The sequence below is a fragment of the Fundulus heteroclitus genome, chromosome 12, assembly GCF_011125445.2.
Source record: "Fundulus heteroclitus isolate FHET01 chromosome 12, MU-UCD_Fhet_4.1, whole genome shotgun sequence".
In the NCBI taxonomy this organism is placed as follows: domain Eukaryota; kingdom Metazoa; phylum Chordata; class Actinopteri; order Cyprinodontiformes; family Fundulidae; genus Fundulus; species Fundulus heteroclitus.
The window spans coordinates 44,130,478-44,146,693 of NC_046372.1; the positions used below are offsets into that span (position 1 = coordinate 44,130,478).

The 16,216-nt window shown below is 40.8% G+C and overlaps 1 protein-coding gene across 2 annotated transcripts in view; it reads right to left on the reverse strand.

The window, feature by feature from the left end:
- The window catches only part of adam28 (ADAM metallopeptidase domain 28), a 40,950-nt gene extending 32,771 nt beyond the window's left edge, over positions 1 to 8,179 (reverse strand). Inside the window, exons 1-3 of one of the 2 annotated variants that reach the window (XM_036144662.1) lie at positions 8,044 to 8,179; positions 6,305 to 6,471; positions 5,872 to 6,109 (exon numbers count right to left, since the gene is read on the reverse strand). In XM_036144662.1, the coding sequence (XP_036000555.1) occupies positions 5,872 to 5,929 (58 nt within the window). In that variant the 5' untranslated portion in view covers positions 5,930 to 6,109; positions 6,305 to 6,471; positions 8,044 to 8,179. The remainder of the gene's footprint in view (positions 1 to 5,871; positions 6,110 to 6,304; positions 6,472 to 8,043) is intronic. The other variant, XM_036144663.1, reaches the window with a different exon arrangement.
- Between the last annotated feature and the right edge of the window lie 8,037 nt (positions 8,180 to 16,216).

A 16,216-nucleotide genomic window follows, 5' to 3' on the forward strand; every position in this document is an offset into this window, starting at 1 on the left:
GCCCAGCTTTAGGGAATACACTGTAGTCCACTATAGGGCTGGACGACAATTCAATAACGATATATTCAATATAAAAAAGAGGGGTCAATAAAAAGTTCAATAAAGGAACAGTGCATTCTAGCCTATCATGCAGGTTAATACTACAGTCACTGCATCCTCCCAACCAATCACAAACCCAGGACAGCTCCATCAGCCTTCAGACAGTTCAGAGAGCACCTGTTCTTTTTTAACACTTAGAGTTTTTGTAAAACGGTTGAATAAAGGGTTGTGTTTGAATCCATTTATTTAAAAATAGGTCATTAAGCAACAGCATAAATGGGCAGGGCTGCACTTAAAATGTATATTTTGATAATTATCCATATTGATCAATATGATTTCTATTTAATCGATATGCTTTCATTCTTTATCGTACAGCCCTAGTCCACTACGCTCTCTAGGCCCTACAAAACCTGGATTAATGTGGCTCGATCCCGGCAAATTTAGGAAAACGCCCTTCAGGATTAAGACGGGGCTGTTGTGCTCTTTGGAAGATGGAAATGAGCAGGAAAAACCTGTTTTGCAAATACAGAGATACCATCCTGCACCGGCACCCACCCATCCTGCTGCATGTCTATGGATGCACCGAGGCCCAGTCCAGACGGCACTACTTATATGGACCCAGTCAGGACGTAGCTACAGAATTTCCTTTTTAGGTGGCTGTTATGTGCTTTGGGCACACAATTTTGTTTATTTGTTTTTTTTAGATTGTTTTGTATTGGACTTTAGTTGAGTGGTTTTGTTGAGAGATTTTAGTATTAGATAATTTTTATTTTGTTTGATAAATGGATTACATTAGTTGTGGTGCTATTGGTCCGCCTATAAATAGGCTGGGTCTCAACATATTGAGCCCCCGCCCTTCCACTTGTTACCACCACCAAGGATGTGTCCTGATTGCGGTGCTCGGACGTCTTCTGGAGCTGTGTGACCCAGCTGATGGTGACAGCTGACGACTCCAGCCGGCCATGTGGTATTTTTGTTAGCTTTTGTTTGTTTGCTGTTTTGATGATTTTGGCCTGGTGGGACCGGTTGTTCTGTTTTCGGTTTTTACTTTGCAATAGTTTTTTTGTTTTGCTTTAGTCTGCTTAGAGTAGAGGCTTCGACGGCCCTGTATAGGGTTGGCCCTCTACTATAGCATTGTGTTCTTTTGATCGGCTCACCAGGTCCAACATTCTGTTAATACTTTGGAGAGATGTTTTTTTCCCATTTTCACTCTCCCCTTTTTTTTGGACACAGAGAAACTGAGGGTATTTAACCTCACTCTCTTTTTTCCCCTCTCCCTCCACAGAGAAGGAAAGAACCTGAAAAAGAAGTCCAAGAGAGGTTTTTGAAAATAAACTATTGTTGTTAACCCTCATTTCTGTCTACGTGTCCTTAAAAATGTTGGTCCCTTTCTGGGACATAACAGTGGCATTGTGGGGAAAAAACATGATTGAAAGGGACAGAAAGTGTTACTTTTGTGGAGGGTGTGAATTAGATGAAACAGCTGTCAGGCAACATTTTGGCACAATCCTGTTTGTTGGATTAAAGACAGGGAATTAATGCCAGGAGGAACCTGGTTCTTAAGGTAGCTGTGATCTTTAAAGGGAAAATTACTTGCCAGTGGGCATGCACATGGTTTTATAAATCTAAATGTTTTTTTGGAGCATGTGCACTTTTAGTGTGGATTCTGTGTTTTAGAAATGAGGCCCCTGGACAACACTGGCGTGAGATCGCCGGTTGATATGCCGCTATTGGTGCCACATCTTTCCCCCACCCTCCCCTTTGGTGCACCTTAGACTTGGACAACTTTGTCATTTTGTATGCACAAAATGTGCGTACAGAACGAAATTTCGTTTGCATACAGCTTGAAAAGTTACAGTAAATTCCAGTAAAATCCAGTAAATTACAGGATAAGGTGCAGCAGTGATTTATAGTAAACAATTGAAATTTAAACAATGTAAACTATTCAGGGGAAATAGACAGTGTGCGATCACAGTGTATAGGTGAGTATTATTAAAACTGTGCAAATATACAAATTGGTACAGAGTTCATTTTGTGGTTTCAGCTCCGTGATGCTCTGCCACTACAAAGTAAACCACCACAACCAGAACTACCAGGAGTAACATACGAGAGATGATGAGGTAATTTCCATCCATTTTGGCAACTCCAGTGCTGCAAATAGCCGTGGGCTCCATTAGACCAGGCTAAATGCATTGCCTTCTTTAGAAGTGCTTATGTTACAGGAAAGTCATGGTTTCATAAACAGAGATGGATGTAAAAACGAAGTGAAGTTATCATTTTCTAGAGTTGGAGTCCAACCATTTGTTAACCCAACCAGTTTCTCCTCTCTCTGGCTTTGCAGAGCTCAGAACCTTATCAGTCCCCATCCAGCTGTTTGAAAGTATCATGTTGCAGATGTTCCCACAGGCTCGCACTGCATGCGGGTGAACAGCGTCATGGATTTCTGGAAATTGCATGTGAAAGCTTGTCCAAGCAGTCAAACGCCCAGTAGCGTTAAACACTGCTGCTTAAACTGAACAGGAAGGACATATAAAGCTGTGGTCTGTGGTCTGCATGATGTGAAGACTAGCTCAGCATTTAGGTGTGACCGCTTTGTGATCATCAGAAAAGCATTTTCATCATGCGACACTAGTGATTCATAAAGAGTTTCCTGCTGAAAACCTGCCACATATTAGGTGATGAACTGAAGTACGATGCATCTCTCAGACCCTCTTGCAGGTCTTTTTTTTTTTTTTTTTTTTTTTTTACCCCTTTCATTGAAGACGTAAATTGTGGATTCTAGTTAAATGCTCTACACAGATTTTTCATCACTTCTCCTTTTCACTTCCAGCTGTTCTTTTTCCTCTTTTTTTTTAAGCGTTCACTGCATTTTATACTCTTAGGACCATGTACAGGAACTGGACAAAGCATGAAGAAAAAAAAACACCTCTGATGGCCAACAGAAAGCATGGAAAACCACAGAATAAGACCACTTTGAATCTTTACAACATAGTCTGTCTCCTTTGAAGCAAAACATAAAGATCCGATTGCTTTATAGGCTTCTGTGGGACTGAATGTTAATGATCTACCCTGTGTGTGTTTACCATAGGATATTGTAACATTTTTTCATTAGCCTGTCCGTCCAGAGTCTTCATACATAACATTGCGATAGACATAGACAGACAGACAGATGCATGTCATGGTATCCTTGCACCACTCGTCTCCTTCCATAGTTTAAAAGCAAACAGGCTAGGTTAAAGATAAACTACCTTTAAGAGTTAGTTACCCACATGAGAGACTGTTTGCCGTCTCCTGGGTCTCTCTAATGGCCCAGTAATGTGCTGGCGACCTGTCCAGGGTGTCACCCACCTCTTGCGTATTGACTACTGTGGTTATTGTTGAAGAACGTTAACATTTCACATCTTCTCTGTGACTTCTATGATAATATCTTATCTTGCATTATCCTTTATTTCATACTAACTACTTGTTTATCTTTTTCTAGATGTAGCATCTAACAAATGTTAGCTCTGGTTCTGGGCTTCATTCATTTTTTTTTTTTTTTTTTTTTTTTACATTTCCAACCATGATCGGATTTATGTGAGTTTTGGGACCTCTACAATCAGTACTGATCTTGTTTACTTCCTGCTCTGCACGCTACCCCTGTGGTGAGAGCAGCTGCTTGTATGAATCGCTCCTATACCCATGGCAACACTACCTAGTAAAGGTAGAAGCAGCAGTATAAACTACATAAACGTATTTAGAATAAAAGCCTAGGCCAAAATCCCAGTGTCCCTTACCAACACTGAGGGCCACATAGTGTGCTACGCCTTTCCATCAGGTGAAAGGGACTATGGCTGCATCCAAAAAGGAAATCGGCAGCAGTGATGTGATGAAATATAATGCATATATATATAAATATGATAACCTTGAAAATTAGACTCTGATTATTAGTTTATGTAGTAAATATTGTTTATTTTGCATATATATTTGTCTAACTTCCATTTTTTGTAGTTCTCTTTCGGAAGGCTGTAGGCCTGGATCTGACTTGCATCATCTATGCCTGTTTCTGTTGCGTAATGACGTTGGAGTTAAAGGTTGCCCGGAATTGACGCAGCAGTCCGAAAACGAAGCTCCTTTCCTCCCCACGATAGAGTTCTTACTGGTGACCTCAAAAGGTCAAGGCACAGGAGCTACAATTGGAACATTATGGAATCAGTCACTGTTCTGGGAAATGGCTGCTACATCCCTGACACAGAAAACCATGGGAATCTCTACATTTCCACTGTACGGGCTCATATTCAGCCGAATCTGTTCAGTCACAAACTGACACCAAGTTTAGAAAGCAATGCAAGTTTTTTTTGTTTAGTGACATTTATACAGGGAAATAAATCTGTCCAGACTGACACACTGAGGCCCACAGGCCTACCATTGTTGTTGGTTATTAGCTCCTGGTTTCCAGCTGGTTCTGTTAGCAGTTATTGATTTTTATTAATACTTAACTGTCTTTAAACATTTACTAACATTTCCTTATAACTAGACTTGTCCACAGTGCACATCATATGAAAAAGGTGCCCTAATGAGGCATTTCCCATACCACCATCCACTTTCCTAAATCAGTAAGTGTGTTATGAGCCAGTGTTTGGGACGCAGGTTGGAGACCCAATAATCAGAAGACAGAAGTTTTAGATGCATACCTACTTCCAATGTGGACACATGAAACAACTGAAACACTGGGACAGAGATAACCTTCATGCACCACGCACCAGTTAGAGAGGTCGAACAGATTACCCCACATAAGCTTCTGCCCTCTAAATGGAGCTCCAACACCAACCTAGACGGCAATTATGGGATCTCTGTTGTTTCTTTTGGACAATCAGTGACAGGTTATGTGCATAAATTACTCTCCTGAAACTTGTAAAGTAATGCTTGGGTCAGAGAAAAAAACGGTTTTATATAGAAACCAATGGTAAAAAATGACACAGATGTCCATTTTCCCCCTGTTAGACCAGATAGAAGATCTCAAAAGAATGAAGACATTTTTCAAGAGTAAATCCTCACTTTTTTTGTAGTGGGCAGACTGTTAACCATAAAGCCTATTCCGGTAGAAGACGACTATACACAATCAAACATCCAGTGAGTGTAAGAACTTCTACTGAGCCTGACATAGCGTTTCTATTTTTTCCCTCATCTAGTTCTGACTGCTAAAAGTAAACTGTGATGTAGTTTCCCTTGCAAAGTGAAATTGTTTTAATTCCCCAAGGCAACTGAGCCCAGAGAATCTTACAGCTGGTAGAGGCAGACTTCGCATTGAATCCAGACTCTCTTACTGACTCAAACGTGAAAATCTCCAGATTCCGTACTTTCCATCCGTGGGCAGAGCTTTAAAGTTAGTGACTAACAGCCTCTGAGTCACGGTTACCTGAGGACCTGGTAACACCTGAGAGGGCAGTGGCTGTGTTGTGATCCAAAGTCCACCTCCTACAGCGTGTCATCGCCGTGTTTACTCAGTTGTAGGATCGTAAACAAGCGTGCAACATCCCAACAACTGCTGTTAAGTTGCAACATTAAGCAGGATGTTAACACAGTCTCAGTTCTTACCTAATCACACGTCCTAAAACTCTTTTGGGCCTCGCCTAGAGGTACATCAGCCAAATGAATGCACAGAATCACACATTTATCAACTATCACAGTGTTGAGTCCAGCCATATACACTTCCTCCTCACAAGCCTTAAGACACAACTTGTCCCTCGTGACCTGAAACTTGCATCCTGAAGTGCTTTGAATAAACAGGCATGGCTTTAGTTATTAATTAGCCCCTGTGCTGAATAGAGGTAACAGTATCCTGTCACTTACCTGAGGGTTTGAGCGAGGCGTTTAGGAAGAGAACCCACAGGAGGAGTGTTCGTGTCATTGTCCCAGTCCAAACAGTGTCTGATCCGTGCTCTGATCAGGCTTTAAAACAGCCTACCTGCACGTCAGGCTGCCTCCCCGGCAGGGGAACGCCTCCGCCCGCCCTCCTGGACCCGTCACCACCACTTCCTTATAGACAAGAACATTACCTCAAGCAGCCAGCCTGAACACGCCCCTGGCTCTGTGAAAGAATCCAGCCGAGTGTTGTGGTCAGTTAGTGTGTCATTCAGTGTTCTTTAGATTTAGTCGATTTTTTTACAGTAGCTATAAATCTATTTTTAAAGTTTGTTCCTTTTTTTTGGTTTCAGTTGAAGCCATAAATTAGAAGCCTGAATCACTCCATGCCGTGAATGGCTGACTCAGGTCCATCACTTACTTCATATGGTAATTTCCGCACATCCTTTTTCTCAACGTCATCAGCACATCCTAAAGTGTCTCAGCGTTGATGAGGTATTCACAAGACACTTGTGGAGAGCTCGGTCTTCAATGGTTGGGCACTTCTTCCTTCTTTCTGCATCTGACCCTCACCCACTGAACACATGCCTGGAGTCATAGCAAAGACAAGTCGTCTGGAGACAATGAGGCCAATGTGTCGCTCTCTCTCTCTCCTGACTGGGACAATTCAGGACACAGGGCTCTAATATGTGTGGCACTGTAAGATTTCTGTGGCAGCGATTTACAAATAGTGTCAGTATGCTTTCTGATCGTTGGTGGAACGCAGCAGTCATTCAGAGAGGCATATGAGGAACTTCCTTGCTCCTTCAGCTCCATGCCTTAATTGGCTGCGGCTGTAATAGGCTGGCGACAATCAGGAATCGGCTGAAAGTGGGATAAAAATCAGATGCTTCGATTTTAAACAATGGTATGAATTCATTTGTTAAATTCATTTTAAGATGTGCTCACATTTTTCTCTGTCTTCACAGGATGTGATGTAATTGAACAATTTCTTCTCTCTAGCTGTTGCAAATATACCTAATGTACTTAGAGACAGAATGTCCTGCAGGTGGAGGACTTTAAAAAGAACCCTTTATTTTTATTTTGGCAAAAGAGCAGCAGCCTGCAAACATGGAAGCTAGAACAAGAAGCAGACCAGAAATGATACAGAAAACATCATAGACCTATCCTGTGTTAGTAGAAATTCACAAAAGCAACACACAGTTTAAAAACGGCATATTGGATAGCTGTGATTGGCAAGCTGTTGTACCGATTTGATCCACAAGGTGTCAATATTACTAATAGCTTATTTAAACTCTCCCACAATTACCCACAAGTTTATTTAATTTCTGAATGCTATCAACTGTAAGGAAGGTGTGTGTGACTGAAAAATTTGGTTTACCGACTGGCGAGCTAAACCCCTACTAGCTGCATGACTTCCTGTTGCTTCCATGGGCGTGGTGAGCTGGCTGAATACAGCAAGCTCCATGTGGAGTTGTATTTTGGTCCCACTTGAGATCTGTCAATTCATCTGTAACTTAAAAACTTGAAAAATAATCTTTAATTCAGTTTCAGCATTGTCCACAGACAATCTCAGGTGATCCCAAAGATTTTCTGTTGGGCTTTGTTCTGGACTAGCAAAACCAAACCAAAACTTCCTTTTTTTAAAGAAAGATCTATCAATTCACGACAGCAAAACCGAATACAGCAGCATTCACAGTAGACCTGAACCAAAGCACACAAGACACATGGAGTTTGCCCTTACAGACAGTGCTATTCCTCAGTCTGAAATAATCCGTCAGCATGTGTGGGAAAATCTCCCCTTTTGTTGTATAAATAACTAGAGAAAGGAGTGCAGCAGGTAGGGCAGATTTGTACATTTTAGTCTGTTAAAAGAACTATTCCACATGTGAGATAAAGGGCATTTTTGGAAGTATTTACAACTCAGAAGTAGCATGAAATCTGCTTCAAGTCTAAAACTGAGAAAGTATGCTCAATGTCTGGTTAAACTCACCTGGTCCTGTGAATTCAGGTTAATGTTTTATAAAGAAAAAATAATTTAAATAAACTAAGGTAAGCTAAGTGTCATGATGAGTGTTTTTTGCAGACCCAACGTGCATCAGGGACGGTGCAGAGCCATGGTGGTTTGATGATAAAACAAAAACTTGGAAGGAAACTTACAAGAACAGGGAACACAGCAGCCAGGAGCAACAGATGCCAACAGAGCGACCAACAGGGAAAAACAAAGAATCCGGCACAGAATAAACAAGAAAGCAAGAACCTGAAAACAACTGGGAAGTATCTACTGCCTGCAAATCAACAGAATACCAAACAGCTGGGGGGGAAGAGGGGATACTGAGCAGGGCTGACTGGAGGAATCCTAATCAAATGAGTAAGAAAGCGAACGGAATATACAAACAGTCCACAAAACTAGCAACTAATAAACAGATCCGGAGGGAAAACAAACCCAAGAGGTGAAAACTTTAGCAACACTTGACTGATTGTGGCCTTCATTGTCATTACCAATCACCCAACAGTCTTTAAATAGAACAATGTGTGTATGGGTTGAATATGAGAGTGGTTTATTTGCATTTTCTCTGCATTCTACCTTTTCTATGTACACACTTGTCATGACGGAAAGTGGGCAGTACAAAGAAAAAACTACCTACAGATGAACACACAATATGAATGTATATACAAAAACACAGGTGTATGTATATATATATCCATCCATTTTCCAAACCGCTTATTCCCTCATGGGGTCACGGGGGTTGCTGGTGCCTATTTCCAGCGTTCACTGGGCGAGAGGCAGGGTACACCCTGGACAGGTCGCCAGTCTGTCGCAGGGCAACACATAAACAGACAGGACAACCATTCACGCACACACTCACACCTAAGGACAATTTGGAGAAGCCAGTTAACCTAACAGTCATGTTTTTGGACAGACAGTGCTGTTTTATATATATATATATATATATATATATATATATATATATATATATATATATATATATATATATATATATATATATATATATATATATATATATATATATATATCTATATATATATATATATATATATATATATATATATATATATATATAGGGCTGCACAGTGGCGCAGTGGGTAGCGCTGTTGCCTTGCAGCAAGAAGGTCCTGGGTTCGAGTACACCCTGGGTCTTTCTGCATGGAGTTTGCATGTTCTCCCTGTGCATGTGTGGGTTCTCTCCGGGTACTCCGGCTTCCTCCCACAGTCCAAAAACATGACTGTTAGGTTGATTGGCTTCTCCAAATTGTCCTTAGGTGTGAGTGTGTGCGTGAATGGTTGTTTGTCTCTCTGTGTTGCCCCACGACAGACTGGCGACCTGTCCAGGGTGTACCCCGCCTCTCGCCCATTTGACAGCTGGAGATAGGCACCAGCAACCCCCGCGACCCCATGAGGGATAAGCGGTTTGGAAAATGGATGGATGGATGGATGGATGGATATATATATATATATATATATATATATATATATATAATTGTTGAGAAATGCTGAACAGGAAGACAATAGTGCGGCTCGAAACCTTGCCTGGTATATGTGAATGGAACAGAATGGCTACTTAGGTAGATGAGGAGGAGGAAGAATGGACAACAGTTTTGAATGGGAAAGGAAGAGGTAGAGGTCGAGCAGGAGAAAAAAAGGAGGATAGGAGTTGGGTTCTTAGTCAAGGAAGTAAACGGGGATTAGAGGAAAACAGTTTGGATGAGGAAAGGGTTGTTCGTAGTAGAGTTGTGAGAGAATAATTCAAAATATTACTCAGATTCAGAAATGAGGAACAACAGGGTCACATGAGCCCCATTATGATTTCTAGAGAATTAAACAAAGAAGAATGGAGAAGTTGAAATGGTGAAAATGTTGAGGGAGGGAAACTTGCTGGTGATTTGCAAAACTGAAGAGCAAAAAAACAAAGCCTTACACGTTGGACACATGGGGAAAAAGAGGTGATAGAGAGAAAAGTCATGGGAGAGAACAAAGCAGTTAAAGGAGTGATTACAGGAATATCAACTAATGAGGATCTAGATAGAATAAAAATAATCATGGATGCAAGAAAGGTTAACAAGGATGTGAGGCGAGGAATAAAACAGTGGAAATACAAGAAATTAAAACAACCAAAAATATAAGCTCTGCAGAAGCAGTGAGGAGAGTTCAAGGACAAAGGACAAGAGAAATAAATCAGGTAGAGAATCAAGGTCCAGAAGTAAAGTAAAGTGGAAACAGAAGAAAACTTTACTCCAACACTGGATAAACTCCTTTTATTCATAGCCTATGTCATCAGCTGCACCCATCAAGCCAAGCATAAGACAGAGAAAATGAGAATTATTGCAAGATTAACTGAAAGGTTTTTGGGAATTAAAGAAGTAACTTGTGAAAACATTAAGAGGTTGGAGACAGATGGAAGGGCAGGAACGTCCATTATTATGGATATTTTTGTAACTTTGGAGACGAGGGTGTCAGAATTATGGGGGAGTGGTAGCCTAGTGGTTTGGTGGTTCTGAGTTAAACTCCCACAGACTGCCACTCTGGATCCCTGAGCAAGATAGAGCTTAACCCCAGATTGCTCCCCGGGTGCCGCACAGTGGCAGCTCACTGCTCCCCAAGGGGATTGGTTAAATGCAGAGAACAAATTTAATTGAAATTTATGTTGTTGACTCCGTGCTGTTGAAAAACCAGCAGATAGCCGCCCCTTAGCTAGCGTGGAGCTACAGGGATTAGCTTCAGGTAGCGATCCCCCAGCAGTACCTGAGCAGCCGGGTAACCAGGCTGGCTGGGTAACAATACACAGGAAACATAGCTCTAGATTCCAGCCAATTCTAACAGATTTTCCCCACTAAGCGACACACCCACCAAGAATCAGATTCTGGTAATTGGCAGCTCCATAATCAGAAAATGACACGAGAGACACCAGGGACCAGAACGGACGACATCTAATCCTACCTGAAACTGCTAGTTTCTTTGAAGCACAATGTTAGGAAATTGGAGAGTTACACTCTACACATTTGGTGTGTATATATATATATATATATATATATATATATATATATATATATATATATATATATATATATATATATATATATATCCATCCATCCATTTTCTGGCCCGCTTAATCCCTCATGGGGTCGCGGGGGTTGCTTGCTGGTGCCTAACTCCAGCGCTCACTGGGTGAGAGGCGGGGTACAGATCTATACAGATCTATCTATCTATCTATCTATCTATCTATCTATCTATCTATCTATCTATCTATCTATCTATCTATCTATCCATCCATCCATCCATCCATCCATCCATCCATCCATTTGGTCGACAGGTCGACTACAACATCCAGAGCACCATGTAGCTGTAGATGACAAGGGGAAAAAGATTGTTAGCTAATATGAAACACTAACAACAACACCCTGAAACGTACTTGGTGCTGCTGTTTACCTCTTTTCACCATTTCAGTCCTTGTCAGATGTTCTCCAGTAACTGATGAATGTCTGCACTCTATCTTGCCCTAGGCCTAGGGAATATTCAACTGTTTCCTGAGCGACACCTTTATCCTTTTTATGCTTTGAGGCTTCTTGGCTTTAGTTAGACAATTTGACTGAGCAGATGCTGGAAATATGCTTTACTTATTTAGAATATTGAAAAATCTTTAGATTTTAAAATATTTTAGTGTGCTTTTCCTGCTTTAATTTTTGTTTTTATTTTGCTTTTATTTTTGCTTTTAGTATTTCAAAGATTAACTATGTAAGAGAAACTTAAAATGGGACATTAACACAATTTATTTCCCCATAATTAAGCCTAGTGGTTTCCATTGTTATTGTTGCTGGTCTTTCAGAGTTTCTCCCTGTTTTGTTAGGATTGTGTTTACAGTGTGTCTTGTATTAGAAAGGTCTCGCCATCTCCTCATGGTTTCTGCTACTTGAGTCTAAAAAAAAAATCACATAACATGCAGCGACTGTTTCATGCACGAGTGCAAAACAGTGTTTTGGCTGCATTAGACAGGTTTGGTATAAACATGTCTGCATTCTTCGACTCCGAAGCTCTTTGGCTCAGAAACAACATTCTTCCCTGATTAAAAATGCTATTGAGTATGTTACGAAATATTTTTGTTTGTGTTTTGTGTCAGAATATCTGCAGATGTACTTGCATCTGATTACAAGACATCAGGAGGAGTTTTTGGTCCCATGTGTAAGTCCTGATAAAGTTACTGAACATTTATATACAGAAGTTGCAGTTTGCAGACAGTCCCTAAACCAATGATGAGGCCTGGGGGGCATTTGTGGAAGACTAGTGCATGTCTGACCGACAGGCATAGGCTTATTTTGTCTTTGGTTTTGACAAAAGAGTGACCCATATCCTGCTCTGGTTGCTGAGAACATCCTATAATGACTGAACCAAAAATACTTGATATGTTATGCCTGATTATAAAAAGGTAAAAGTGTGAGAAACTTTCTCTAGTTTGTGGCTTGAATTACAGATGACTTTTCTAAAAAAGCAAACAAACAACACACTGTGTCATTTGTTAGATTATTCATTGTTTAGTTAATTTTTGAGCATCCATCATGTATCCATTTTCTATACCAAACTTGCACGGTCAAGGGATGGAGTTTGTTGCCTAACTCCTGGGCAGGAAGTAGGGTACACCCTGGAAGGTTGCTAGCCTATCGCAGGGCAACACAGAGACATACAGGACAAACAGCCATATTGCACACAGTCACGCCTAAGGTGTTAGTAAGTGTTATGCCGAGAGACGGCACAGTCATGGTTTTGGACTGAGGGAGGAAACCAAAGTACCCAGATAGAACCCACATATGCATAGAGAGGACATGCAAACCTCATGCAGAATGACCCCAGGGTGAACCCAGGACCTTGCTGCAAGGCAACAGTGCTACCAATTATGCCACTGTGCAGCTCTATCGCTGAGCATGTGAAAGTAAAAACAAATCACCATGAACTAACTTTTTGCATTTTTATTTAAATACTAAAGTTTTTGTTAGATGTAAGTAATACCTACTTTACTCTTTTGTCCCATGAGACAAAAAGTTTGGACACCACTGGTCAATGTGATGACCTCCCAGGTGACTTTTGTGCCTATGCTCTAGGATCTGAGGGCAGTTTAGCTTAAAAAGCCTTCTAGGTGGATCCTGGGAGCAAAAATCACCAAATTCAAAAAGTTAATTTTCTTACTTTGTAGGCATGGGTAATTAAAACAATAGTTCAGTTTTCATCAGTGAGTGTACAATTTTCTGGACCAGTATCTCTACAAATTAGTTACCAGTTTGTAAACTGAGAGAACAGATTTTCAAGTTCTCTTCTATTTTCTATTAAATAGCAGCTTGACTCCAGACTTAGACATTGACACTTGTCATCCAGCTGCGCAGTCACAATGTACATTTGAGTGAATTTTGTTTTTACGAGGCTCTGAGTAACAACAGAAGACGAAAGACAAACATCAATATAAGTATATCCAATATAAAATAAAGGAATAAAATACAAAAATATAAAAGAAACAGAAGGTAACAAAAATATTAGATTGTTTGTCAGGAATGTATCAGCAAATTAAAAATAAATTTTATATGTACAGAAAAGTTATGTGTAAGACAATATGAACAATGATAGCATCATACAGACCGTATGATAATGCTGATTGTACAGTCACTCAGTGCAATAGAGTTCACTGTGACCATGTAAAGTGACTAGTTTTGTACATATGGGGTGAGGGTGGGGTGGGATTTTGGGGGGCTGTGGTTGATTGGTAGCTTAGCAGTCTTAAAATATGTGAAATCAGGTTGTTCTACATTTGTAGCTGCTGAACCTGGTGCCAGAGGGCAGCAGGGACAACAGTCAATGGTGGGGGTGGGAGGGGTTTGTTATGGCTGCCTGAGCCCAGATTCTATGTTTTACCATGTGAAGCATCCCTTGTCAGTTCTTGACTCTGTATTACCTCACATGTGAACCCATTTACAAAGAAGCCTGACATGCTAATGCAACCACCGCAGTGATTTCTAAACAAGCACTTTCAAAGCTTGATGAAGTGATTTTCCTGGGGTGGAAACTGTCGGAGTTGCTTGATAACAGGTGATACTTGTAATAACTGATCCAAGATCATTACACTGTGGTGCTCCGCTGATGCTAGCTAGCATGTAACATGTTTGAAAAGCCTGACTCTATGCATTATTCATCATCTTGATATGCAAGAAGTCAACTTTGGAGGAGCTGCAGAGATCCCCAGCTCAGGTGGGCTAGCCCTTTTGACGGGACAGCCACTCGTTCTGCACTCCACAAATCAGGCCTTCATGGCAGAGTAGCAAGAAGAAAACCAATAGAACCATGAAGAGGGCACAGAAAACAAGTGGATGAAGGTTCAGATGAAACCAAAGGTGAACGCTCTTGCCAGCATTTCACACTGTATATAGTGGGCGACTCATACTGCACATCAGCCTGAGCACACCCACCACATGGTGAAGCATGGCGACGGAAGCATCATGCTGTGGGGATTATTTCTCCAGCAGGTAGAGGTAGTCTGGTGAGAGTTGATGAGAAGATAGGAGGAAGGAGCTTAACCGCGTGCGATCCTGGAAGACACCTGCTGGATCCTGTGAAAGGCTTGAGACTGGGGCAGAGGTTCAACTTCCAGCAGGACATGGCCCTAAACATAACGCCAGCGCTGCCACAAAATGATTTTAATCAAAACATAATGTGATCAAAATCCTGAATTCAGTTGATGATTTGTGGCAAGACTTGAAAACTGATGTTTACAGGTGCTCCCCACCAACCAGAGTGACCTTAGGGCTGTCGCTGCTTGTGTAAGGAACTGTAAAGAACAACGCAGTCCTGCAGAGACCTCAGCAGCTGGCAGTAAAGAGAAACAACAACTTTAGTTTATTTTGTTCAATAATGAAAAGTCTATTCAGTGCTAGATGACCTTTAGCTGAGTGAAGTGCTTCCTCCTGCTTTACATACCTGCTGTTCTTTTTCAGTGCCGTGACATTGTTGAGTCTTGTTTACAGGGATATTGCACCACATCAGGACGATTGTGTTTGATCCTCTAGTGACGTTATTGTCAATTGAATTATTTCTTATTTTGACAAATACCTTTATATGCATGTGGAAATTAGTAAAAACGTGGTACATGGATAAGAGCTTTCAAAGCTGAAATTCATTAAAGATTGCTTCATAAGTGAGATGCTGTTTCATGTGCTCTATCAAAAAGCCATGCTGAGGTACATCAGCATGACGTGTCTCCCTTTATCACACCCACTCAAAACCACATTTAAATTCCACTGTTCCCCTTTTAAAGCTTTACCCATTTCCTGGACCAGCTGGACATCACTGTTTCTTTTTCTCAATCAACAGTAAATAAGTTTCTCACTGCCGCTGATTGTGGTCAAATTAAAAGAGTAGTATTTATGAGAGAAATGTACTGATTGATTGATGAACGTGTTATGTTGGATCATGCTGAAGGTAATTCCCACCGAGCCCAGGGAGTGACTCACTGATGCCATCTGTTGAGATAACAATGTTTCTCTGTAGAAGACACAACTGAGCTCAACGGGAACACTACATTCATTTCATTGTTTTTTTTCCTTAGAATTTATAACTTACTGAAGTGAGTTATAAGAAACCACTGTTTAGCCTTCCTTTTTTTAGGCAGAAGACAGACATTTGTGACACTAAAAAGAAAACTAGTTGCTACTAAAAAACAAACTTCTCAAAAGTTGGGACCTTGGGACTTTAAAGTCAGTATCTGACATGTACTGCTACAGACCTGAGTGTAAGACTTAAGAATAATCTCAACTTTGATGCATAGTTAAAATCTGTGGACCAGTCCAGCTTTTTCAAACCGAGACAGCTGACTAAAGATTTTAATCTACCCTTTAATTACAACTTGGTTAGAATCCTGCACTTCAATTTACTCTGGGCTTAACAAAACTCTTGTGGCTTGACTGCAGCTGGTCCAAAATGCTGTTGTTTTTCTTTTACCTGCTACCAGAAAATTAGAGCACATTCTCCAGCTTTGGCAGTAATTCATTGGCTACTGGCTCACATTCAGATTGATTTTTACCATTCTTTTATTTGTTTTTAAATATCTTCATGGTCTTGTTTTCCAGTATCTGTCAGACCTGCTTCCTATACATGCTCCTTCTCGTTTACTCAGGTTGGTGGATAAGTTTTTATTAGTCATCTGAAAAACAAAGGGCCTTATCTCTGAGCTCCTTGTCTATTTTTTACCAAAATGGGAGCAACCTTAACTGAGTGTAAGAACCTTTTCAATTGTTCATAGCTTCTCCCTTCCTACAGGTGGGGTTGGGGAAGCACAGA